This window comes from Tinamus guttatus, unplaced genomic scaffold (genome assembly GCF_059628265.1).
Source record: "Tinamus guttatus ecotype Peru unplaced genomic scaffold, ASM5962826v1 Tinamus_guttatus_pri_ptg000180l, whole genome shotgun sequence".
Lineage (NCBI taxonomy): Eukaryota > Metazoa > Chordata > Aves > Tinamiformes > Tinamidae > Tinamus > Tinamus guttatus.
This window is the reverse complement of record NW_028288714.1, coordinates 3,453,734-3,479,415: the sequence shown is the minus strand read 5'-3', so window position 1 is coordinate 3,479,415 and position 25,682 is coordinate 3,453,734. Positions and strand designations below refer to the sequence as shown.

Sequence of the window (25,682 nt, the reverse complement as noted above, 5' to 3'; positions counted from 1 at the left end):
TTTTAAAGAAAATGCCTCACAGTGTAGGAAAATTGTAGAAGAGGCCTTATTTTGAAAGTTTAAAGGAAACTCCCCGCTTCTCAAGTGAGCTGAGGCTCAGACAATGTACACAGAATATTTTGATCCTCTCATCCACACCAGAAGCTCTAAATACTGGAAATATTCCGAGACCTGAATGGGTTTCTAGGGATGGAACAACTTGAGGACAGATCCTCTGTAAAATCTCTGATAGGGTAAATTTTCTGGGTTACCTCAAATACTGTCCACCAAAGCCCAGCCATTTCAAGCTCCCAGTTACATATATTACAAGCAAAGTCAGCCTGGGAATGTGGGCATGCAGTAGGTTTAGATTCCAAGAAATCATACTGTTCTCAAAGCACATTTAAAGGTGAAAATAAGATATTTTAAGAAGCAGTTGTGGTTTGTCAACTAGTCTGAGGGAGAAAAGGGAAATATAGTGACAGGCTTCAAATTCCTATGCAAACTCTACTGATGAAGCCACTTACACAGATTCTTAAGCATGTACGTGTAGATACTTCACAAGAATCTGCCCCCTACCTTGAAATGCAGCATCTGTGACAGTGATATTGCAATAAGGCATGTGACCAGCTCATGCTCTCGAGCTGCACGTTCCACCTGTGCAAGTGCCGGTGACGCCGAGCGGCGGGTGCACGTGGAGCAGGGGACCACAGGAACACTCAGCGCTGCGCCCTCCAAAGCCTGCGCCGAGGGCCTGCCCCACAGCTCTCACCATGAGCAGGGCGCAGCCCCCAGCCCCACCGGCCTCTCCCGTTTTGCCCATGCAGCAGGGAAGCCTCAGCTGGGGTCTGTGTTACCCCGGGAAGGGCCCTACTCCAGCAGGGAGCGCGTCCGGGAGGTGAATAAGGACAGGCTGCCTTAAACAAAGATAGTTTTATTGGATTCCATATTCAAGCATCATTAGGTTAAGGTCTTTTAGAAAAGTGAACCAATAAAGAGAAAAAATAAAAATAAAAACCTTTATGAATGACAAACTGGTACATGCAGTTTAACCTGAAATAAAGTTCTTGTGGACTTGTGAAAACATGCCAAAAGTCTAACAGAAACTAAGTTACTGAACAAGGTATGAACAAATCACTCCATCTGCAAAAGTAGTGAATGCAGGTTGAACTCTAGTCATCCAAAATTGACATTAGTCTTTTGATATAAGGCAAAAATAGTCATCTCTGGTTTTTAACCTGTCTCACATACAATCAGCAATAGCTGCCACATCAAATACGCATCATGGAGATCTTTTAAAAGCACGACCAGCAGCGGGTGCCGACTCGCGCATTAAGATCCTCTCAACATCCCAACGACTCCATTCCAAACGTGAGGAAAGAGCCCATCCGGGCTCAGTGCTGCAGAGGGTATGTGGGAAGCGTGTGTAGAGCCCCTCTCACGTGCCACAAACACGGCTCAGTGTTCAAGTCAGGGAGCACAAGTAACTGCATTGCTTGCGGATTTAAAGGTGTGCCAATATACATTAATCAGCCACGGAAAATGCCATATGCAATTTTTAAGCATCCCTCATCAGTATAATTATATTTACAGATTTTTATGAACTTATATGTATTGACCCATCAAGGACATTTTTACAATATTTATTAGATTATGAATTTATAAATTCAAGGACTCAGAGGCACATAGTTTAAAAGGCCAAGAACACCGAAACTAATGAAATCACAGAAATCTGAATATTTATGGACATAATACCAGTAAAAAATAAAAATCACATCCAAACTAAAAGCAACACATCTTAAAGAGTCATCCTTCAAAGTCAGCATAATAAAAAGTCTCATTTCCCTCAAAGAAAAATAGTTCATCCCACCTACCAAGCTAGAAAATCCTATTTACAGTTGTACTTTAATCAGAAGTATCATTAAGTTGTTTAATACAGCCACTTCTTTTCTGCTGTTAGAATTTAACATTTCTTTTAAAGTATAATTGTATTTACAAATGCATAAATATCCTAACTCTGATCTTCATTAAGATCTGAATGAAAACAGGTTAAATCACAATACAAACGTGTTAGTGGAAAAAGTGTTTGGGGCAGCTGCATATTCAGTATCATTCTCAAAGAACAGGAAGCCAATACTTCTGATAAAGTCCAGGTTCATCAGCTAGACCAGGTCTTTTAAGTTATGTTAATGAAGATCAAACCTCCTCTGTGATAATTCTTTACACTGGTTTCTTCAGTCAACTTTTACCACACTGTAAATTTTGGTTACAAACCAAAAGCATGCAAAGAATCCAATTGTCCCTAAAAAAGAAGAAAAAAAGTGTTGGGACAATGTGCATAGGAGACAACCTCAATTTCTACCTATAGTTTGTAAATTAGGATATATGCACATGCAATCCCCTTCCTTTAGTCCTCAGTGCATCCAACAGATCAGATGGTTTAAATTTACACTGACAGAACAGTCTTTGTAGTCTCCAACACCTCTGTGAAGTATCTCATTATTTTCACAGTCCCTGAGCTTATCCCAGGTAGGCCTCTCAGTGCTCTTTCTCTTCCTCTATGTTTTCTTCGTTGCTTTCACTACTGCCCAGCTCAGCTCTTGCACACTGCTACATTTCACCCCTCTTCACTGACTAGTTACACACAGTAACTGACCTGCTCAACTAGGCAGAACAGCAACATACATGTAACACTCCAACTACTTTAGCAGCATCAAAAGGGTTTCCTATTACTTAGTTTGCATCGAGGTCTTGGGAAATTACAGCACTGCACTTACCCCTGCTTAAATCAAATTAATACAATTTTCAGAACATGGTGAAGTTAGTGGAACTTGCATCTCCTGCTGAAAACATTTCTATTTTGCATACCTCAAAATAAGCATATCTAAATGCTTATGAGTCAAAAGGTGTAAGCAAACTTGAACTGAAACTGAAAAGTGAAGTTTGTTCCCCTAATTATAAGCCTTTTAGCTGAAGCAGAATTAGCTGCATCCCTTCTCATTGTGCAGATCCAACAGATAATTACTCTGCGTTTGAAGAAATTGTTAATATAGCTGGTTTTCTTTCAGTCTAACCATATTCTTTCCAAATACAGTCCTCCAAAATCTTTCCAAATTCAGTCCAAAGATAACGGACCCAAAAGCAGTTCCAACCACCTGTCAGGGGAACCTTTATTTCCCACAAGAACTAGGGCAGGAACAAAGCCCTGAAGATGATCTGATTTTGCTTGAGCACCTCAGCTAACATCACCGTTACCTCCTGTACAAGTTTAGGGTAAGCTCTAAAAAACAAACAAGCAAAGAAAAAAAAAAAAAACTCTGCCTTTTGAATTTATGATTCGAGAAGCAGCACAATAAGGAGTTGTGCCCCAACATATTCACTACAAAAGCCTGCAAGGAACCATGAATGATATCAGTGTTTTTTTCTTTCACGCTCGCTAAGCCACTGATGTTTGACTGACTCATTTACAGCGATCGTAGCTCTGGCCCCAGCTGCAGTCCCGGGATCCTGCCCGCTGGGCCTGGGCAGTGACCTGGAAGGCGGCAGGCGCCCGGAGCACGCGCTGCCCTCGGGAGCAGCGCTGCCCTGCGCAGCGGCAGGCGCCGCCCGGCCCGGCCTCGCACTGACTGCCGCAACAGATGAGTAAGCAGCAGCACAACAGCTCCGATGCAACGATTACCATCTTCTCTTTTTAGCTCCTTTATTGTTTTGACACAGGAAGTCAGTTGCCTTTAGGAGCCATTTCTGCTAAATTGCTGGTGTGCTATTTCATTTAAGAACCTGAAGCATGGCCTGTCTCCTCACTCTGCCCCTACCTTTTTCTGTGGTCTTAAAAAGCACTTCAAAAAAATTAGAGAGAAATGAATGTATTTGCAAAGAAATTTAGCATACCAAGCCAAATGGACAAACTTATTCAAGGCTAAAGAAACATTACTGTTCTCAAATTAAAGGATTATCTGCACTTAACCTGGGGTGGGGAAAGTACTAAGAGGTCTCAAAGTATAAGAGATCTCAAAGGTTTTGACACCTTTCACCTCCTCACCTAATTTGAGCACTGAAACCAAAATTTTCCACCAAGGAAAGTATCAGACCCCAGCAGTTTAGTCTGAGCTGCAGAGCACAGCTTGTATCTCCGCTGCTCCCACTACAAACAAGCAACAGCTGCCGAGAACTTCCAAGATGCCTTGGATGAACCCCTGCCCTCGCACCCCTGGGAGCCTGTCCTGGAAAGGGCTCCCCACACCTGACGGCAGACACAGCACCAACAGCGGGCGGCTGCTGCCAGGGGACACGAGGGCAAAGGAAGAGAGGCAGCACCAAGCACCTTAGTGCCTTCCTGTGATGCCAGGCGACAGGACAGGCTTGCGAGATTAGAGGCAAATGGAAGAGGGAATTTGTGGGGTGTCTCAGGTGCAAATGCCACGTAAATCCACATCAGGGCTTCAGGAGACATTCAGCCTCACCATAAATGTGGAGCTTTCAATCGTTTCAAGCAACTCTCAGTTCAAATGAGTTTTAAAAATGCCGCTCTCACCGCTAAGTCCACAAAGACTGTCCACGTGTTTCGCTGGGCGCAATACGGCGTTTTCAAGGTTTTGGAGGAGGTGCGAGTTGGCAGCAAACAGGGGCCTGTTTATCACACCTGCGACTGCAGGTTCCTTTTCAATATTAAGGATGGCAAAGGGAAGATTTTGGCACCTCATCTCACTCACTAAAGAGTGAGTCAATACAACTCTAAGATGGGTGCTTTTTCTGGAGCTGACAAATAAGATATTTCTGATACAATCTTATCAGAACTTTGCATAAATAATTCTCTTGCCCTTCCCTATCACTTTATTAGTACAACTAAGAAAGCGGTTAAAAACTGCAGTAGAGAAAACACAAAAAAGTCCTCACTGTCAACTTTTCCTCATCTTTTATCCTTTCCCTCTATCCCACATAAGTTGTCATCTATTTTTAATTGCCAGTGTAACTTTAGACCTAATATTTTGTGAAGTTTCTCTCTCTCTCTCTCTCTCGAAGAGAATTAACTTGAAAATGGAGTTTGTCACATGACTAATACAGGATGAAATCTGGAGAACAATTTATCTCGTTTGAAGAGGTCATATTTGAAGATCCAATCGTGGGCAACTCCCCAGACAGGCAGTTCACTTATGCCTCCTCTCCATTTTGTCTCTTTCATTAGATTTTTGCCATCACAGTTGCAAAATGCAACAGAACCTGTTCAGCAGAGTTAGACTATATACTAATTTAGACTATATACACTAATTTGTGCTCCTGAATCAAGGTAAGGGTTCTCCTGTACAAAGCTAAAGTTAGACTCAATGTTTAAGCAAGTGTCAATACACTTACCTGTGAAAAGGAAGAAAATCAAAACCATAATCATGGTATAACCGAAGTACAAAATGGTACTAGCTGTTCCTGTGATTTGCAGTTTAGAAAAAAAATAATGTATTGCATATATTAAGAAATAAACTGCAGTGAAACCACTAGTGAGAAATGAACGCCACTGCCAGTGATAGTCCTAGAAGCAGGTGGGAGAAAAAGAAAAAAAAAATGTGTGAGGAACATGTCAAATACCTCTAACACCCTGATCATCTTAGCAAACACAGCACTACAAGGAAACAATCTGTTATCACTTTAGCCAAAAGTTAATTTTCACAGTGCTTGTATACATACAAAAACTACATACAATAGCCAGTTCTGCTTTAACTGAATCGTTCGCAATTGGAGATAAGCGAAACATCAGTATCAATCAGCAGAAATCTAAAAACCCAAACAGTCACATAAGTCAGGCCTGCTGCTGCTAGCCAGAGACTCTTCTGCAGCTTGAGGGCGTGCCAAAGTGCACATAGATTAAGCAAAGCTAATGTGTTAGTTATCACCTTCAGGTGATATCACCTTCAGGTGAGCAATCTGACTTAGCAGTATTCAGCACAGGGTTTTAACATTCATTACAGGTTTTACCAAAAGTAGCCTGAATTTGCTTTACTTTCTAAAACACACGCTTCAAAGACATCTAGTAACTATATTTAACTCTGTAATACTTATTTCCTATTATTAAAACCTTTAAATTATGTTTAAATACCCTTTAAACAGTATTAAACATTAACACTGAAGAACATTACTTACCTCTGCACATAGATGGAAGTAGCAGAGCAATATTGTGGCTTCAGAACATGTAATAACCAAAATAATGAACACCAGAAACAGGAAGCCAAACATGTAATACATCTGGTGAGACCTGTAAGAGGGTTTCCAAAAATTACTATTTAAAATGGCCAATATTCTAATATGGTTTCTTCATATGCAGTAATATCATCACCTCATTTCCTTTCCTACTGAGGTCCTGTCACTGGTGCAGTCCTACAGTGGACTCATTTTCTTTCTAAATGAAAACTATGACCCTCAGCATCTGTGGTCTCCAAACTGTGAAGAAGCAATTCCCAAACACCCCTCTGGTATTTGGGGTTTTAGGAAGTAACTGACTGGACATAACAGGTGAAATTATGGTTCCAGTGAAGTCACTGTGACCTCTTCCAGGGACTCCAGCAGAACTTGGATTTCACCTCGCATTTCAATCAAAGGGGCAGAGTCGCAAAATAAGAAATGTCAAGTGCTGTGGATTTGTTTGCTGGACACAGGCACCTGTTCAAGGTTCAGAAACAGTTTAAAGAGATCCAATAACTAAATTGTGCCAGAAGGAAGGCAAATTCCTCACAGTAGATTTAGTTTGTCAGTGTGCTATTAGCTCACGTCAGAATTCACTTACACTGAACCAGTCTTCAGTGGGTTATTTCCCACTTTTAAAGGAATTACTTCCCAGTGCCTTTCTGAAGATTTAGGAAGTTTTTGGTGTTTTGTTTTTCTCGGTGCAGCAACAAGACTTTTCTAGCCTAACAAAAGACTCCAGCCAATTTTAAGATATTTGCTATTCTCAATTTACACACAGTATGTCAGCTTCAGGGCCACTCCCACACAAAGTCAGAAAGGCAGCGTGAGAAACCCAGCTATTTGAATACTGTAGCTCAGCTGTAGATGGCTAAGCTCATCACAGCCACTTCTCTGCACATGGGGACAAGCAACACAGGCACTGGATACCTTCTAACCCACAAAACGTTAGTGTGACATATTCACATTTTTGTCAGCATCCTGACATGTTACATCCTGAGTAACTCCTCAGACCCACCCCCCCCCAACAAAACAAAACAAGAAATATCCAGTAGATAGATTTTCACAGAGAAATCACAATTTTGTGTGATAAAAGTTGAACTGGATTGCAGTTAACTTACCAAATACTATTAAGTATGAAGAAGAGCTGTATGAAGATGCACCCGAAAGGCAGAATACCTCCCATGACAATGCCAGGTAAGGGCTTTGTATAGAATGATTGCTCAGGAATCTGCCGGGGGATTTGATTTGTGCGAACGGGGTGCTCGATAGCCTTTAAACGAGAATAGGAGACTGCTGAATAAGTAACAAGTCAGAGCACATCAACTTTTTCCTGTCTTTTGGAACAGGAGAAAAGCAGAAGTTTGCTTCTAGCAAGTTTATTACTGCTTGTATTGAAAATACATCCATCTAGCACTATACATCTCATTTGCAACAGGCACTGGTACCTTGATCTGCAGATCAAACTATTTAAGAGAGACCTTGGAGAAAACAGGGCAACTAATATTTTGGTCTTCGATTAAGTCATCAGTAACTGCTACAGAGCCTGAGCTCATTTTCCACTTTTCAACTTGGGGATAGTGGTGGTGTAGGCTGATTTCTCTTCTAAAAATCACCCCTGCATGTTATTCTTCAGGGCATAATTCAAGAATCACATCAGGGTAAATGTACAAAGTGAGAGGATTAAATCTGACATGGATTTAAGCTGCATGCACAGATCAGCATGGTGGGAGGAAAAATTTACGCCAGATAAATGAGCACTTTGTCATCTTTCCCCTTCCTTACAGATTATATCAGAAACACCCAGTCTGGCCAGGTACTTCTTTTCTTGTTTCAATTTTAACATATTTATCATATCTTTTACATTGTCTTGCGATTTAGCAAATTGTCCATTTTAAAAGTAGCTGTTTTATAAGGCAGTATTTTTGCTGGAAATCCATCTTGTCTATCAGGAAAAAAAAAAGTTCTGAATTCCAGTCAAGTAAAATGGAATAAGAACAATCAATCTGTATCTACATTATCTATAGAAATTCCGAAGTACCTTAACGAGACTGACTTAAGCATTACTTCATTTGTAGTCTATAACAGCACGTGCATGCACACACACTTGCAAAATAATTTATCTTCAGAAAAGCACTTACATTTTTCTTAAAACCAAAATAGGCACCGATAAAGGTCAGTGGTACAGATATGCAAAACCAGAGTGCCAAAATAGCAACCAGAGTACCAAACGGAATAGCCGCTGAAGAGCCCTCTCCCCACAGAATGAGGTTCATGATAAAAAAATCTGCAAATACGATTCTGAAAAACAGAAATATTCAAAATTTAATAATGTTGGCAATAGCACCACGTTAAGATTTTACTGCAATCTGTGTTAAAACCGAGTGACATGCATAAAATATCACAATGAAGAAGTCAAGCTAGCCCTTCTGTCTTAATCTGGTGGGATTGAACTCCAGCAGGAGCTGACGTTCCGACTAAGCAGTCTCAAACACAGACTTGTCTTAACTACACTTCAGGGTAAGGCTGCTTGCTGTGGCTAAGAAGGAAAATCTAGCACAAGGGTTATACAGTATATGACACCATATAGGACCAACTACGGCGTGGTTGGAGAAACAGCCCAAACAGTACAAGAGAAATCGATGGAAAAGTGTGCCTGTCTGAAACTCTCTGTCACATTGCGCTTACTTAATTAACCTTTTCAGAATCAAACAAAAAGCTTACAGGAAAAAAACCCTCCGAGGATGATATGCCATTAACGTATTTATCTTTGTCAACTGCACCTTGGTGTTCTCATGGCTTCTGGAGCAAAGGGATGATGCCATAAGATTTATTGTATAGCTGAAGCTCAAAATTAGTTATGCATGTCAGAAAAGCAATTTAATTCTTTTAATCATGGCTATATTCTGACTTACCCAGGACAAAGGAATGATGTCAGCAGGACATTTGTTTTCCATTTCTCGCCTCCAAATGCTATATTAAAATATTTGACAGTCATCAAAACACGCATTAAGCTCACAACTATTAATTTTCCAGTCCATTTAGCTGTTATACAATAATTTGCTATCATGCCCAAGTTTAAAACAGTACACTACATATTTAGTTAGGCAAATTAGTTTCCCACATCATATTGCTCAATCACAGAGCTTCAAAACAAAGAAAGCCACAAACCAAGGTCAGGAAAAGTATCTGAATAAACAAGTTGGGCCTCTGACCAGTTTATCTTTCTATGTTAAAATAAAGAGAAAGATTTGCGGCGTGTGCTTAAGACTTTAAAAACAGTATAAACCCTGAGTGTTTAAGTAGTTTAAGCTTTCCAACACTTGGCTGCAGGTCTGAGTAGGAAAAAAAAATAAAGAAAAAGCAAGCTTAACAGTTAATAAGGGAAAAGTGAGCTTAACAGTTATCTTCAAATTCTTTTTGCCCAAGAATCTTGCAAGCAAGTCAGGACCAACAAGCTTACAGGGAACAGTAAGACTGGTAGTCTTAAAGCAATGAGCACTGGTGGTATCACAAGACCAAAGATAAGCTTTATTAAAAAATATATCTCTATGACTTTGTTCTACACCAATAAGAATTCTAGTCAGCATTCTTTCAAAATTAAAATATCCTGCTGGAATTCAGTGAAGCTGACAATTTCATCTGAGCAGCATCATAATGATAGGCTTTTTATTTGAAGAGTCAGAAGTGATTGTGACTAGAGTGATTTTAATTAGGTTTCTATCCCTTCATAAAACCTTGGCAGAACCCAGCACTGATTAAGATTAACCATTTATTTTCAATCAGGCTTCTCTTTAAATGTAACATTAACAACAACAAACCTAAAAAGAGATTGTATTTTGTTTCATATGTTCCACAGTATTTTATTCATATAGCACAAGAAGAAACATTCATGTTTACATTCTCTACACAGTAGATGCCCACCAATTGCCATGGATGCCCAGCACACCTTTGGAGCAGTGCCTGCCTCACTAAAAAAATTCAAGTATCAACTAAATGATTGTCAATAAACACAATATGAAACACTATTACTAGCCACATCCTCACCAGAGATAAATCTGTTTACCATCATCCTATTACAAAGCCTTTTCAAAATACAAAACACCCAGCATGATGTAAGAGCCCTTCTGTTTTAAGCTATGCCTTTAGTCCTGAAGTTTCACTCCACTAAAGTCTGATTGACTTAAAGAGCAGGACAAGGGAATATTTTACAACCTCATCACCACCACTGTAGAAAAATTCTCTACGAAATACTAACCTCTTTCCCCAATGTTATTCCTAACATGAAAATTGCATAATGGTCAGGAGAAACTGAGGGGCTCCAAACCCCACAGTCAAGTCACAGTTCAGAAACAGATTCCCTTCCTAGCTCAGTCACATGTAATTCAGCCCAAAAGCTCTAGCTTAGGCACGAACAGTCTTTTACTTTAAATAAGGTAGGTAAAACAAGCTGTAGGTGGATTGGCATGCTCTACCTTAGAATAAAGCTAAGGGTAGAGACACAAACCACTGCAAATTTGTAGGTCTTGAAATGCTAGCTAAGTGGCATCAACTGAAGAAAATAGTAGCAACCATTATCAGGGTGGATACCACTGGCTGGACTAGCTGTGCCACTGCTACAGAACTACTTTTTTCCTTCCGTCTGACCAGTACCAGCCTCCCAAGCAGCTAGAAACAAGCTAATACTGACAACCAACTAAAATCTCAGGCAAGCAAGTATAAAGGTTCACAATCTTGGGAGGGGGGAAAGAGTGTAAAAAAAAGTAACATCTGTGACTAAAACACACACACACCCAGAATAGGAAAATATAAGTACAAAGCCATCAGAAGTAATGAGCTTTGCATTACTAAAACAGAATTTCTTTCCCCCTTCCATATAATACACAGCTGTGAGCAATCAGGGACTTCAGACATGATCACATCAGAAACAATTTAACTATGCTATTTAACTAAAGCATAATTTTGTATTTGCTTTCTGTTAAGTACATTTCTCCATCTTACTCTGAGAGAAACTATGAAACTATAAAATAAAAATCAGTTCTGTGATGATAATTTAGTCTAATGAACTTAATCCTTGTCATTTTAAATAACTTTGACTTACATTTGTAGAATCTGGCAGCAACATAGCCCGCTGGAGTGCCAAGCAGCACCCACAGGACTACAGCGCAGGTCATCAGAGCTCCCCGGTTAGCAGGTGACAAAAATCCCAGGCAAGCAAAAACTGCAAAGCAGATACGTAGAACTGAGTTCTAAAATTGTGTGTTTGATCTAAAGCCACTGCATCAGTTATTTTCTTTATATATATTTAGTTGCATATCTAATATACCAGCTCCTCTCTTTCTAATCTCAGTCTTTTAAAAAAATTCTAGATAAAGAAATTCCCATTTTGACTAGTGTCATGCAACAAGCAGTAAGAGAACCTCTGTATACAACCATCTCCACCACCGCTCTCTTACTTACAGAGGGTAACAAAGGTCATAATGAGGATCTGCGTGCCAGAGCCCAGGAAAACAGACAGCAGCATTCCTTTTCTTGGGGGCCGGAAAATATCCCCATGAACCAGCTTCCAGCCAAATTCCTCCTGAGCATCTTCCTGTAAAGCAAACACACCATTATAATATAGGGGATCACCATTTAAATAGCCCGCTATAGAGAATTACTTAGCTTAAAAAATATATACTCCAAGTATAATTTATGAGGTACATTCCAGACTTACCGTGGAATCCATCTGGTTGTATCTTGCAATGTCTTTATGCAGTGTCCTCAACATAATCATAGCTACCATTCCAGACAGAAAAAGAACAATCACCAGGGAATTCATGATACTGTATTAATAAAAACAATAAAAAACACCATTAAAATTCCAGTGCAACAACTCTTCAGGACAGAAGAGCAGAATACAAACATCTTTCTTCTCACCTAAACCACTGAATATGAGTGTGAGGCATGGATTCCAAAATATAATCCCATCTTGATGCCCATCTTATTTTTTTCTCTTCCTGAAAGAGTAAATGTCTCAGTTTTAGATACATTCAGTCTCCAAATTAAACTTACAAGTTGTTATTCATGAAAAGCAATTTTCAACATGACAAATTAAAAATTTCATTTTACAAGGCTTAAAGTGGATAGAGTAAATTAATAGCACCTGCCTAAAGCAAGCCTAGAATTTAATCACAGAATCTAGAATAAAATATTTTCTAAACAGTATTGAGCACCTATTTTTATTTATTTATAGGACATGAAGCTATATCAAATTTAACTGTGCCCTTTGAGAATCAGATCAATTCATGTGGAACTGGAACAACCATCAGCTCTAATATTTAATATCTTTTTTGTTTGCTTCTTTTAGGCAAACTTAAGTCAATACCAAGTGATGCTACAGAAAGGGTACTGTAAAGGGGAAGCTTTACAGTTTCCTAGTAGCCCCCTGCCCAAATTGTTCTTTTATTTAAGAACTACCACTCCAAGTCCAGGCAGCTTATACAGCAAGGCACTAGTAAAGTCTGCATTGTCAACAGATGAAAATAAACTATTCCTTTCTGTATTCCAACTTATTCATTGAACTTACTCATTGATCAGAAATACTTCAGATAACTTGTTTTACTTTTCAGAGCAGACATGGCAAATGAAATATATAATGCTAATCAGAATGAAGACTGCTATTAAACAAATCATAAATAGTAAAAACAATAAAAATAGCTAGGTGTTTTGCTGAGAGAGTGCTATTTCAATAATTCATAATATACAAAAGCTTTCTTCCCAATAAACCCAGTTTGTAAAGACACAAAAGCCTGTAAGATAGGAAAATTGAGCAAGATCAAGCATCTAGGTCATTGCAAAAACCAGGTCTCAATGCAACTACCAAGTCTCTAAACTACATCAGTGACTTTAGGACAGAACCACATTTGCCCCCTGCACGTAGACTGACTCTCTTCCCTCTTCCTGAGGGGGCCTATCTGCCAATCTGACAAAATGCCAGAGAAGGACCTCCAGGTGACATGACATCATGCACAATTGAGTAGGACACATACACAGCAGGACACGTCACTTTTGCACAAGTAGTAATACAACCGCATAAAGCTAAGCTCACTCCTTAATAATTAACTTCTCACAAGTTTCCAAAACTTTCTCACTTAACAGCATACAAAGAGCTTCAGCATCGTGACAGTCATGATGAACAATTGTCATACGCAATATAACCTCTCTTACGTATTTTTCTGAAAGTATTTATCTTATTTTGCACTTTGCTGTGTAATCCAGCACACTACCAGAGTCAAGTCATGGCAAACTTCAAAGCAGAACCTCAGCATAGCTTTCCAACTAACTTTAAAGATCAACCATTTTGTCTCCATTTTACCACAGCTGAACTGAATACTAGAGCAAGCCCAAAGTCCAGAAATACGGAAGACTTATGAACACTGTTTATATGACAATGGCCTATCATTTAGAAAGGCACCACTGACTTGGAGTTAGCATAAGAAAATTGTTTAGCTTTTTAAACAACATTTAACACTTTCCTACTGATATTTTTCATCTGTTAATTGCCAATTGATGAAAATCCACAATGAAAAAAAGCAAGCAGCAGGCTCCTTCATCCTCAGGACTGCAGGATCATTAAGGTTGGACGTAAGACCACCTGTGACAGCTCTGTGCAGGTTATCCCTTCAACACATATATAGGGAGTCACCAAGTCCAATTAGTTACAGCCTTCACTCCTCTTACCTTTCCATTTGCATTTTTGAGGTCTTAGACTAATGCTCTGCAAAACAGTTTTTCAGCAAATGCCATTAAAAAGAATGCATCTGCCTATCCCATCACCAGAATGAGGCACATTCAAATACTGCTCCCTGCAGTTGCCTGATATACTGCTTCCCTGCTTTTAAACAGGGAGCTGAGGAACAGAGAGTATCAGCTCCCTACTCTCTGGCACATTTCCAGGGAAGGAAGAGGAGAAAACAACCAGCTCCCACCTGCCTCCCACATTAATTTGCCAAACCCTGCAATTTCTCAGGTTTGCCCTTGGATTGGGAGCTAATCTACCAGGCAACCTAGCTGGTCACGGAAAAGTAAAATTCTCTTAAAAACTATACAGCGTTTTAAAGTTTAGTAGGGGGTTTATGAAAAATATAAGCCATGCAGTTAAACCCCAAGTCATATTTAATATTCTAGATCAAATAAATATATATAAAAACATTTCTGAATGACTAGTTTTCTATTCTGAAATAAGTATAAGAGATGGATAACTAAAATTAAGATTATTAATGTACATGATTTGCTGTAAGGAGTAACTAACACTAAAAAGCTTAACACTCACATGAAAAGTAACTGAGTACGTGTAAGCAATTTTGACTTCTCCATTAGCCTTATTACTTATATCCATAGGTACTCCTGAGCAGTCAGGGTTCTCTGGATGAGTATGCTTGTAACTGTGGGAAGAAAGACATAACATGAAAGCTGTTTGACTGACAACACTATTAAAAAAAGCATATATGCAAGTTCACACAAGGATCAGACTCATTCAAGTCTCTTTCATTAAACATAAAAATTGTTTCTAATAGTTATTGAGCTTCAGAACTTGCAAGAAACATATCGAAAGTGAAGAAATTTTTGCCATCAAAACTTACACACACAAGCAGTTGCTTCTGAAGAACAAGAACTAGAGAACACAGTCTCAAAAACAGAGAACCCCCAAAAGGCTTCTTCTACCAAAAGTCATCACACAATGGAATTACTAACTTCTATAAAACAGGTAGCAGAAGAAGAAATATCTTTTGATCATGATACTGAAGCACAATGCAATAGGCTCAGTTATACTAAGAATACAAGAGAAGAGAGATTTAAGATGCCAAGAGGTAATAAAACAAACATCAGTTGTGGAAAGGCCATACAGACACTAGAACAATGATAATCTAGTTGTGAAATCTTTCTATTTAAATATTAACTGCTGAAGACATCAGATGCTGCACCCTGATTACTCATGCCTCAAGCAATGTATTCAGTCACAAGGTAAAACATTCCCCACTTAAGAAATGAGGGTATCTTTACTGAATACATAGGACCTCTGGGTTTTATTTTATCTCTTTCGGCCAAAACAGGAAATAGTGCAGAAGGATCTATGGAATTCACAGCAAAAGTGTGTTACATTATGTAATCAGTTGTAAGACAATCAGTAGGAAAGCTAACCTACCAGTTACACATCTAAAAGCATTTCTGAATAGCAATGGATCCCAGAACCAAAGCAAGTCTCTAGGATGAACCGCTCTTCGATGACAAGTCAATTCCTGAATACTAACCTTTTTGGCTCAAGTTTAGCAGCAACTAGTCTTGCTCCCACAGCTCCGTTTTCCACAATGTGGTAATATATTTTTATGTCAACATGGTTGAAGATATAAAATGTATCCTTTTCATGAAATTCTGACTGCAAAGATTAAAAAAAAAAAAGTTAATCAGGAAGACAAAGGCATCTAAAGCCTTGGCAGAAGTTTATAAAATGGAATTCAGACTGCACACAGTTTTCTTGTCAGGAAGGTCCCCTACAAGATGAATATGAGATTCTGTACACAGTGAAGTGCTTCCTTACATTAAAAAAAAAAAAAAAAAAGGAAAGTTCTTAATAGTTAGAACTGTTTATTATAGCTGGAAAAATAGACAAACTTTATCTTATATGTTTCAGTAACTGAAATATTCCATTTTGCCTAAGGAAGTCAAAGCTGAATAATACGTGACAACTTTCATACAAGTGTTCCAATTAACTACTTGAACACACTGAGTACTTTCTTCATAGATTAAAAAGAAACTCCCAGGATAAAGGGGGCAAGAAACTGAAACAGTTTCACTTTCAAACCAAAGATGCCCAAGGAAGAGCTGCAAGCAGCAACTAAGAATGCTAAATACAAATCTCAGGGGAAGGGACAGGTGGGCTTGGAATTTAGGCAGTTAAATACCAAGTTAAAGCACAGAAGTTATGTCTACTGAAGTTCAGCTAGCACCTCTTCAGGGTTCTACTCCTCCACACCACTCTTCTCAAAGGGCCCTAACTATAAGCACGATTATATAAACAAAGTACTCTAATACAGCTCTTCAATTGCTTGCCTTTTAGGCTATTTTCCTTCTATCAAGACCAAATATATATATATTTAAATGAGGTTAGATGAACATTGTCATATTGTATTTTTGATCATTAATGTATTTTCAGCACCCATTCACACTGGCATCTCCGAAACTGATGAATTATGAAAGGAAAGGAAAAGGGGCCAGGAACTGCAGGAATTCTCTTCAGGAAGGTTCAGAAACTGTGAAAAACTAAAACCTATTTCATCTCTGAAGAGGAGGTCTGGGGTAATCTAAAGACGTGATGGGGTTTTCTAATTCTCATTTACCAAAATATCTTTCTTCCTTGCAAGAGAAGAATATTCTGCATTAGCTCACACTGTTTTAGAGAAAGCAATCCTTCAAGGAGCTTAACTTCGTATAAAGGAACGCAAATATTATCTATGCAAACCTGCTTCCAAGAAAACACTCTATCCCACAAAAATGGGAAGCCCAAGCTGCAGAATATTCTGATTTCTTCAGGCAATGAAAGATAACATTGTTGTTCTCCTGCACACCCTATACATAATAAAGGCTATGTGAGTTTAACTCCCCTCTCCCATCTCTTTTCAGCTCTTCTCTATGACACAAAGAGGAGCCAAAAGGCTTCTCCTAAACAGGCTTACAAGTTGTGGCACTTACAGGGACAGCTAAACCCTCACCCCATTTTAGGGAATAAGCGTTAAGATCACAAAGACTCATCATAGAAACAGGACACAGGAGAATGCCAATCTCTACATTAATCAAAATAGACATTGCTTTAAATAGTAAAATTTAATAAACATACATTAATAACACAGGCATCTTTCGGACGGCCATCTTCAGTAATGTAACAGCCAATAGGAAAACCAGGATTGCAGAACCTCTGGCCATCTTCAACATCATAGCACCACGTCACGGGCATGTTGTCCACTATCCTGGAAATGATACACTGTTATTTCACAGTCTTGCAAAACAGACAGCACTATAAATTAAAACAGATTAATATTGATAACATAATATGCTAATCTAATTAATAATCTCATTATGCTACATAAGATATTGGAAGGTTAAATAAAAGAATAAAATTTCTTTTAAATCTCAAGTCTAAAACTGTAGCATTTACATGCATCCCAGCTGGAATTGCAGTATGCAGTTCTGACTGAAATATCTTCAGATTTTAAAAACGCATATTTCTTTAGAAAATGGCTTGGAAATGGGAGACTTTTCCTGTGACTACCAATACATTCCCCTCACCGGACTAATTTCCAAAGTGCCCTCAGAAATACAGGCCAAAACAAATCCTTAAATCCACAGATTGACCATTTCACTATTTTGTCTTTACAAATGGCCCAAACCATCCACTAAAACAGCTAAAATCAAGTTTTCCAAGTTACTTTATGATAAAACAAAAAATCTTCCTAAATATTGCCTGTATGATCACATTCATCCCCACACACATATATATTCCTAATCATAATCAATCATCCAGCAGGCTCTTTCATTGCGCTTACTCAACTGCAATAGATTTTTCATGGCATAATATAAATTTTTGTTTTTCATTGAAGCCGAAGTACAAATCTCATTTTTCATTATTGAAGTAAATTGCTAACCAGCTGCAGTTCTGTGGTATCTTTTCATAGATAGTTTACATAAGAAAGCCTTTGAACCGCTACACTTACTGGAAAGTAAGTGCTTTCAAACCAACCTCTCCTACTTTTCTTTTTTAAACCTGCTTCCTTTATAAATATAAAATATAAAAATATAAAATATAAATATAAAAAATTCTGACAGAATATAAATTCTGTCAGAAGGTCATATCTTCGAAAAGTCCTGAACTCCTTAAGTTTACAATTTGATTTTAATGGAAAATTTGCAGAGGAACCCCAAGCCCCGGTGAAGAATTCCAGAAAGTTATGCAACTGTAAAATACACCAGTTATGCTACAGAAAAATGCTGTACACCAGTCATGCTGTCAGAAAAAACACACTTTTTATCCGTATGAAAAGATAGGATCCAACAGTCACATGTCCCTTTGCAAAAGAGAAGGAAAGTTTCTTCACATTATGAAGTTTTTTCCTAATAGCTGAAAGATAAATGCCAAAATAAAACCATTTAAACAAAGATTAAAATTCTGCAGTTGCCATTAAGGCAAGAGTAATTGCTCAAAGATATGATTTTACAGATTCACTAGTAAATGCGAAAGATGAAGTCATGGGGCAGAAGCCACTTTGTGCACCACTGGGCCAAAAAAGTTTACATCTACATACATCTACGTTTACTCCCACAGAGCTCTGAACAGCAGCAACACCAACCAAATCCTGCTCACTTCCCCACGCACTATTAGACATAATAAGCTCCTTACTAGGAGCTATTCCAGCAACAGATTCATTACATTTAGATCATATTTGGAATTTTACCTCTGTAATATATGCTGGAGATTGCTAACAAAAGCAAGCATTTTCTCATTTCAGAGACCAAAAACAAGCAGGTCATCAGCCTACTGCAGAAGAGCTTGGCTGTAATAAAGCTTTTGCCACACAGACATACCGAGCTGCCTTCAAGCAGCAATGCTGGAACAAATTGATAGTTTAAGCTGCAAATCATTTTCCACAGTTAATCTTCGAATTTAAAGTGACTTGAAAAGATTATATGTGAGGGGGAAATATGCTATACAAGTGTTCTTATACGCCTCCCTAGAACATCTGCTGATGAACGTTGTCAGACAAGAGATCAGTTTAGCTGCTGAGTTCAATTCAGTATGTCAACTCCTAAGCTTATTAAGTAGCTTTTAAAACCTTGAAAGTACTTTGCACCATCTGTGTTCCCCAGGAATTTTATGACAAATTGAAGCTGGATAATAAACCTCTATTAAATCCTCACTTACGCTACGTTGCTGATCCCTGTACAATATGCCCCTATACCACACGCCTGTACCTCACTCATCGGAAAAGCCAGGAGCCTCCATTTTGGAGCTACAGGTAAGGAGGAATCTGCACTATCCTACCAGCTAAAAAGGTGTTTTTTTCAACAGCCTAAAGTGCTTTTACATGTGATTAGTTTTGCACAGTTCTGCTGCAGTTTCTCTATTAACAATCAGCTTGAAGTTTGGGGGTGGTTACAAAAATAGTGAATTTGTTTCAAAAAGCAACTGAGTGCAAGTGCTGGATACTATATTTTTCACTCACATACCCATATATACACAAAATTTACAAACTAATTTTTTATGCCACAACAACATATATCAGAAAAAATTAAAGTAGTTCAAGCATTATAAATGCATAGATTATTTAATAGGAACATAACCAAATCCAGTGTCTCTGCTTATTGTTGCTTTAGGCTTGCACACTCAAGATCTCTGCAAAAGGCACTACATCTTTCACAGTAGTGGTTTTTTTTTTAATTACTTCCTTGTTCACTTCCATAAGCATGCATAAACCAGAAGAGTTTGCAAACAGAGGCCTAATCTATCAACTTCCAACTCTGGGAATTTTCAAGAGCTTCCTAAGAAGATTTACATCTGTGAGCCATATTCTATGCCTAAGTAGGTCTAATATTTGTTACCACGAACAGCAGAAAAAGCACTCACTGCCTTTGTAGCATGAGTGGCTGTTTCAAGTCTGAAAAAACAGAATATGACACCAGAGAAATGCATTTTATGAGAGGCAACATTCAACATTTCATCTGTGTTTTTAATAACATGAATTCTGGCATCAACTTACCAATGATGTTGATAATTCAATAGCATACTTTTTTTCAAAAAGTCTAATTTCTGTTTATCTTCTGGCTTCTTGGTATCATACGTTTTTGTACAAACAGGTTTGCATGTTTCCTCCTTGTTAAATGTGAACTAAGAAAAACAAAACGCGTATCAGCAAAAATCTCATGACCTTGTAATTCCAGTATTTAACAAGTTTCTCCTATATGTTCAAAATTTCTTATACTAACATAATGAAAAGCTAGAAAATTACTAAGATAGCAACCCTCCAGAGGAGTTTTATTTTCATTTTGGTTTGTGCTCTAGAATCTTCCTGTAATCATGCAGTATATTGCATGATCCTTACACTAAGAGCTCCTTGCTACCAATCAAAATTGGGGGGGGGCTGCTGGTTTTTCAGTGATTTATTACAGATCATTTGATCTCGGAGCAACAACGCTATCCTGGCAGATTCAGCTGAGAAGGTTCTCTCCTAGAGCATGAATCAGCAAGAGCTTCAGTCATCATAAAAGAAAAGCTAGCCAACTACCAGCAGCAAGAAAGATTGCAGATCTGGTTCTAATTCCCCATAACAAGAAAACCAAGGAAGGAAAATCAAGTTTTGGTAGATTGCAAAGAGAAAAAAACAAACTTCATGGCATTGGAAGCTGCAGCTCCAACACACAAGTAAACATTTCCAATACTAGCTTATATTAACCACTGATCTTGGAACTAGTCTGCTTCCTCACTTGTGCTGCCAGCACTATAGGAAGCTCCATTACAAACCCAGCCAAAGAACAGCCACTCAAGTCCAGTCCTTGAACACATAAATAATAACTACAATGACTACAGCTAGCAAGCAATTTTTAACAGATAAATAAAACACAAGACAGAAATACATCAATACCACTTTCACCCTTCAGACATATTGCTTCAGTTTACTGCTAAAGTTTCCTAGTTTTGACAGCTTTCAAGACTGACTACTATCACTACTAGAAAATTATGCAACATGCAGACTCCCGAATACATTATTTTTAACACTAAATACTAGGCAGCTTAGTTTTCTTATATAAAACACACGGAATAACAAAAAAAGAAAAGAGACACAAGCATGTATTTAATTCTAGCTTAAACTGACAAATTTCTACTGTGTGGAATTTCAGTTTTTCAAATTCCTATAGATAAAGCCCTTATGAAGCAGCTATTCAGCATTCTGATCCCCCATTGATAAATTAATTTGTGTGTTATTGAAATGTCTTTGGCAGATAACAAACCCTATAAGGAGATGGTTCTATCCTCTCCCCAAACAAGACTTGACCAAGGTTTTCTGACGGACGCTTCTTTCCTTCTGCTTGACAAAAATCAAACCTGAATTAGAAAAAGCATACAAAAGTTAATAAAATTGTCATCTGCAAATATCAGACCCTATACAATGCTCGCCCAATCAATACCTTCATCACAAGTAACAGCTTTCTTTCTAGACAAATGATTTATTCCTAGAATCTAAAAAGCCAACTGAAAAATCACAGTCCCATTAAAAAAAAAAAACATCACCATTTTTCACCAGATTATTTCAAAATTCAGTTTTTACTATTTAATAGGGTCACATACATTTCCTTAAGTAATGAGTAGCACAGTAAATTTAACCAGAAATAAAATCTTCACATACAATTTCACAACAACCCTGCAAAGAATCACGTAGGGTAGTGTTTTGGGGGGGCGGGGGGAAGTACAGACAACTTCTTTACAACAAATGCCACTAAATAAACATATTAATACACTTTTATTCACCAACAGATTTAACAGCACACACTTCAACTTTTTCTAACCTATACTCAAATGTATCACACTGTGTTCATTAAAATGTAGCTATAACTAGTGCTTAAACTCTTCAATACTAATAATGAAAGTATTGTTTGAAGCGCCAGTTTTACGTAGTTGTACCAAGCACTGACATATTTTGTGCACTCCTATCAAGTGTGGCAAGAAAGCATTTAACACATCATTAAGATAATTGATGGGAAGTTCACACCTCATTACTACTTTAACTCATCTGGCTACATGCTACAAGGGTAACACTCTGATCTATAAAATGACAACTAGTGTATAAAGGTTAAAAATACATACTTAAAAAAATAAAGTTACTCTAAAGCAGTGTTTTTCAGCCCACACACTTACGCAGTATACTCGTAGGGAAGGACAGATTCTACTGAGTCAAGTCTGTTCACAAACAGCTCGATTCCAGACTGAAAGAGTTAAAAAGCAATATTGTTACATCCAGACAAGTCTATACAACAGACAAAATTGATGATATATGTCAATGACATAAATGAAAGTCTCAAATTGAAAATGTAAAGTCTCATTTGAAACTCATTACACAAGACTTTATGCTATCATGCTATATCTGCTGAGAGCATAAGCAACACTCCAACCATCAAAAAACCGGTAACAATTCAGGCTAACATAAACATTCAAAATAAGAGATAGCAAGTAAAAAATGCACAAGAAAAATAAAACTACACTCGACGTCAATGTTTTAGTTTAGCGTAGCAAGCTGGAGCCACATTACTAACAAGCAAATTTAAAATTCAGTACAATAACTCATTATATAGCAGCTGAAAGCTGGACTTTGAGTATGTAAACAAAATATTCAGACTGAGACAGTGTTTTAAGTTTGAACAGAAATCGTTTTCAACAAGAATGTAAGACAACTTACAAACAAAACTGAACTTCAGCAACTTTGGAGCAAGGCCCTGAAATCCAGTCTGCTGTGGCTTCACGCTACAGTTTGGCCCATGTGTATTCACTACTGCTGGGCCTGCTTGTGACTACCAACGGGGACAGCTCTTCTGCTCCTCTTAGCCACACCCCCCTCCCCTTCATCTAGTCCCACAGCCCCTACCTATTTCAACTGCTTAGCTTACACTGCTTTGGGCAGTTGCCTTGTTTGCACAGTAAACAAAGTCAACTGGCAAAAACAAACCAACAGAAAATTACCCAGATAAATTTTAAAAGGAGGAGAACTTAGCAATGTAGCTATCTTGCTGTGCAGTCAGACGACAGCGGGAGAGAGCACAGGAGCAAGGTCTCCCTCTTCCAGCAGCAACTCACCTACTTTGCGCTACAGCATGGGAAGTGCATCGCCACTAAAAGAGGCCTTTCCTTGCGGTGAAAAGTCACCCAGGCTTAGCCAAAGTCGAGATGATCTGGGGGAGTTTTTTTTCCTTTTTCCTTCTCTCAGGGGAAGCGGGGAAGGAAATGTTCACATGTTTCTGCAGCTCAGATACTTCAGCCAGGGACCATGCTCCTGGTCTATCATACCTGAGCACGAGCAAGACAGGATGCAGCTCTACACACAGCTGCGAGCTGGTCACGGACAGTGGACATGTCGCTACTGCTCCCTCCTCTGCCCCCAACCCTGCAGACCTGCTGCTTACCCACAGGCTGGTGTTCTCCTGTCACACTTCCACAGGCCACTTGGACTCACTAGCACAGCAAAAACTAGAAAACCAGCCTGCCAAGGAGACAGACATGTGCTGGGGCAGTGCAGAGGACAGGAACACGCTGCCTGGACCAAGATAGCAATGAAGCTTCTCCCTCTTGGAAGCAAGACCCTGTCTCGGCTGCTCCAAGGCCTTCCAAGCTTAGCCGGTTTCCACAGGAGGAAGAAACTCACTCCAATGATCCAGAACTTCCCCTAAGAAGTACATGCACCAACTGTAACTGCAGATCAGTTCCCACTACAGCAGCTAGTTCATGTTTTAGTCATTAGTATTTTTAAACACATTTAAGCTTCTTAATATTCATAGAAGAGCTACTCTTCAAGTCCGAATTGATCATATTCCACTTCTGATGATGTTCCAACCAGAAACAGAAGAAAACAGCCAAACTGGGCATGGCCAAGCAGATTTGGAAACAATTTGAGAGGAAGAGTTGTGAATCACAACATTCTCATGCTGCTAGCTATGTGTCTCAGAGGATTCTCAAGATAAGAACTCAAATGTTGTGTACACATGGTATGAGACAAACGAAAGGGCATCTGAGAGAAAACGATCACAGAAGTGTGTCAGGCTGGATACAAAAGATATGTTTTACTTGACTTCAAAATTTTTCATCAATAACTTCAGCTTAGAAACAGGAATAACTGAAAGATTAGATTTTTTTTTTTCCCCAGAAGGGTTGGGAAGAACCACAAAGAACAACTTCAGAGTTCTGGCCTAGACACTAAGACAAAAAAAATCCCTAAGAAAGCAGTGCAGGTCACTCCAAGAGGTGGTACATTCTCTGTCCCCAGACACTGGTAAGACTTGGCTTGGCAAAGGCAGAGTTGAACTGTCCTGGCATTGGCAATAGTCTTGCTTCGAGAGCAAGGCTGGGTAAGTGGCCTCCAGGGGCCACTTCCTGACAAGATTTCTAAGTTCCTATAAAAGAAAGTTTATGGAATACTACTACAGAAGCATCATGGAGACGACAATAAAGGAATCCATAGGTTTGTGCTTAGGGCAAAATATAGGTGGTCTGAATTGAGCAATACACTCAAGAAAAAAAAAAGGGGGGGGGGGAAGAGGAAGGGCACGCACAACAACCATGGCTTCATTACTCATCTGGCTTATTACCTGTTTTATTGATTCATAGCCACATGTGGATAAAGTGCAAGTCATTTATCAACAGCATACAATGTAAGACCTTGCTTTTCCAAATCTGTTGGCCCACTTCTCACATAAAACAGAAGCTGAGCACCCAGGAAGCGTGAAATAGCCATTTCCAACAGCACAACTTCATAGGCAATGCACTGTAAGAGCTACTGCTCTTGAACTTTTCCATTTAAATCTCAAGACACACCTTCCATCACGGTAGCAGCAAACAACTTCCAAAGCTAACTCAAAGGATCCAGGGGTGTCTTTGGCTCCTTGATGGCAAAGTAGGTAAGTAACTTAGCCCTGTGAGCTCTGCTGAGCATTTATGCACATATGAAAATAACCGTCAGCTTCATGCGTGGGTCTGGAGCCAGGAATCCCCAAGGCCTCGGGTTCTGGACAGCCAAAAAGCCGCAGCAGGCAAAGCGCCGCCGTGTACCCGCCTTGCTTTTACACCTGCCTGTGGCCCCTGCCAAGGGGCCGCCAGCGCCTGGCACGGCCCGCGGCGGCAGCTCGTGGGGCCGCCCTGGAAAGGCCCCGCTGCGCCCGGAGCGGCGCCCCGTCCCGCGACGGCTGCGGAGATGGCGGCCCCGCGAGGCCCGCGGCCGCTCCCGCGCCGCTCACCTGGCACTCGGGCTTCTCCTTGTCCGCCTCGCAGAAGTTGACGGGCGCCAGGCCCGGCAGGTAGAAGGCGGCGGCGGGCGCCGCGGCGGCCGTCAGCGCCGCGGCGAGGAGCAGGAGGCGCCGCGCGGCCATGGCAGCGCTCGGGGCGTCTCACGGGCACGGACAACGGCCGCGGCCGCCTCTCCGCCGCGCCGCCACTTCCGGCTCCCCGCGCCGCCGACACGTCACCCAGCGCGGCGCGCCCGCCCGTTCGCTTCCGGGTGGCGCCCCGTTACCGCCCCGCGGTCGCCATGGCAGCGGGGGCCCCGCCCCCTGCCGCGGCGGGGCGGCTCCCAACGGCCGCGGGCGGCTCCCAACGGCCGCGAACGCGCTCCCGGTTTCGCGTTTCCCCGCGCCCTGGTGTTTCGCAGCTGTCTGGGATGTGATTCCAATATGTCTGGAATATATCTGCGCACCCTTAGAAACCCGGACTGGCCTCCAATTAAAACAAAACAAAACGAAAAAAG

At 39.8% G+C, this 25,682-nt stretch overlaps 1 protein-coding gene across 1 annotated transcript; it reads right to left on the bottom strand.

Annotated features, from left to right (window-relative positions):
- Window positions 1-1,606: 1,606 nt before the first annotated feature.
- On the bottom strand, window positions 1,607-25,308 carry TM9SF2 (transmembrane 9 superfamily member 2). The gene is made up of 17 exons (XM_088523340.1): window positions 25,177-25,308; window positions 22,094-22,161; window positions 21,190-21,283; window positions 19,941-20,068; window positions 17,027-17,156; window positions 15,444-15,568; window positions 14,465-14,576; window positions 12,070-12,149; window positions 11,867-11,975; window positions 11,611-11,743; window positions 11,252-11,371; window positions 9,066-9,123; window positions 8,292-8,451; window positions 7,272-7,423; window positions 6,112-6,223; window positions 5,332-5,503; window positions 1,607-2,281 (listed from the first exon to the last, which is right to left on the bottom strand). The coding sequence occupies exons 1-17, from the start codon at window positions 25,306-25,308 to the stop codon at window positions 2,214-2,216; spliced, it is 1,953 nt and encodes a 650-aa protein (XP_088379466.1). The 3' UTR covers window positions 1,607-2,213.
- Window positions 25,309-25,682: the final 374 nt, after the last annotated feature.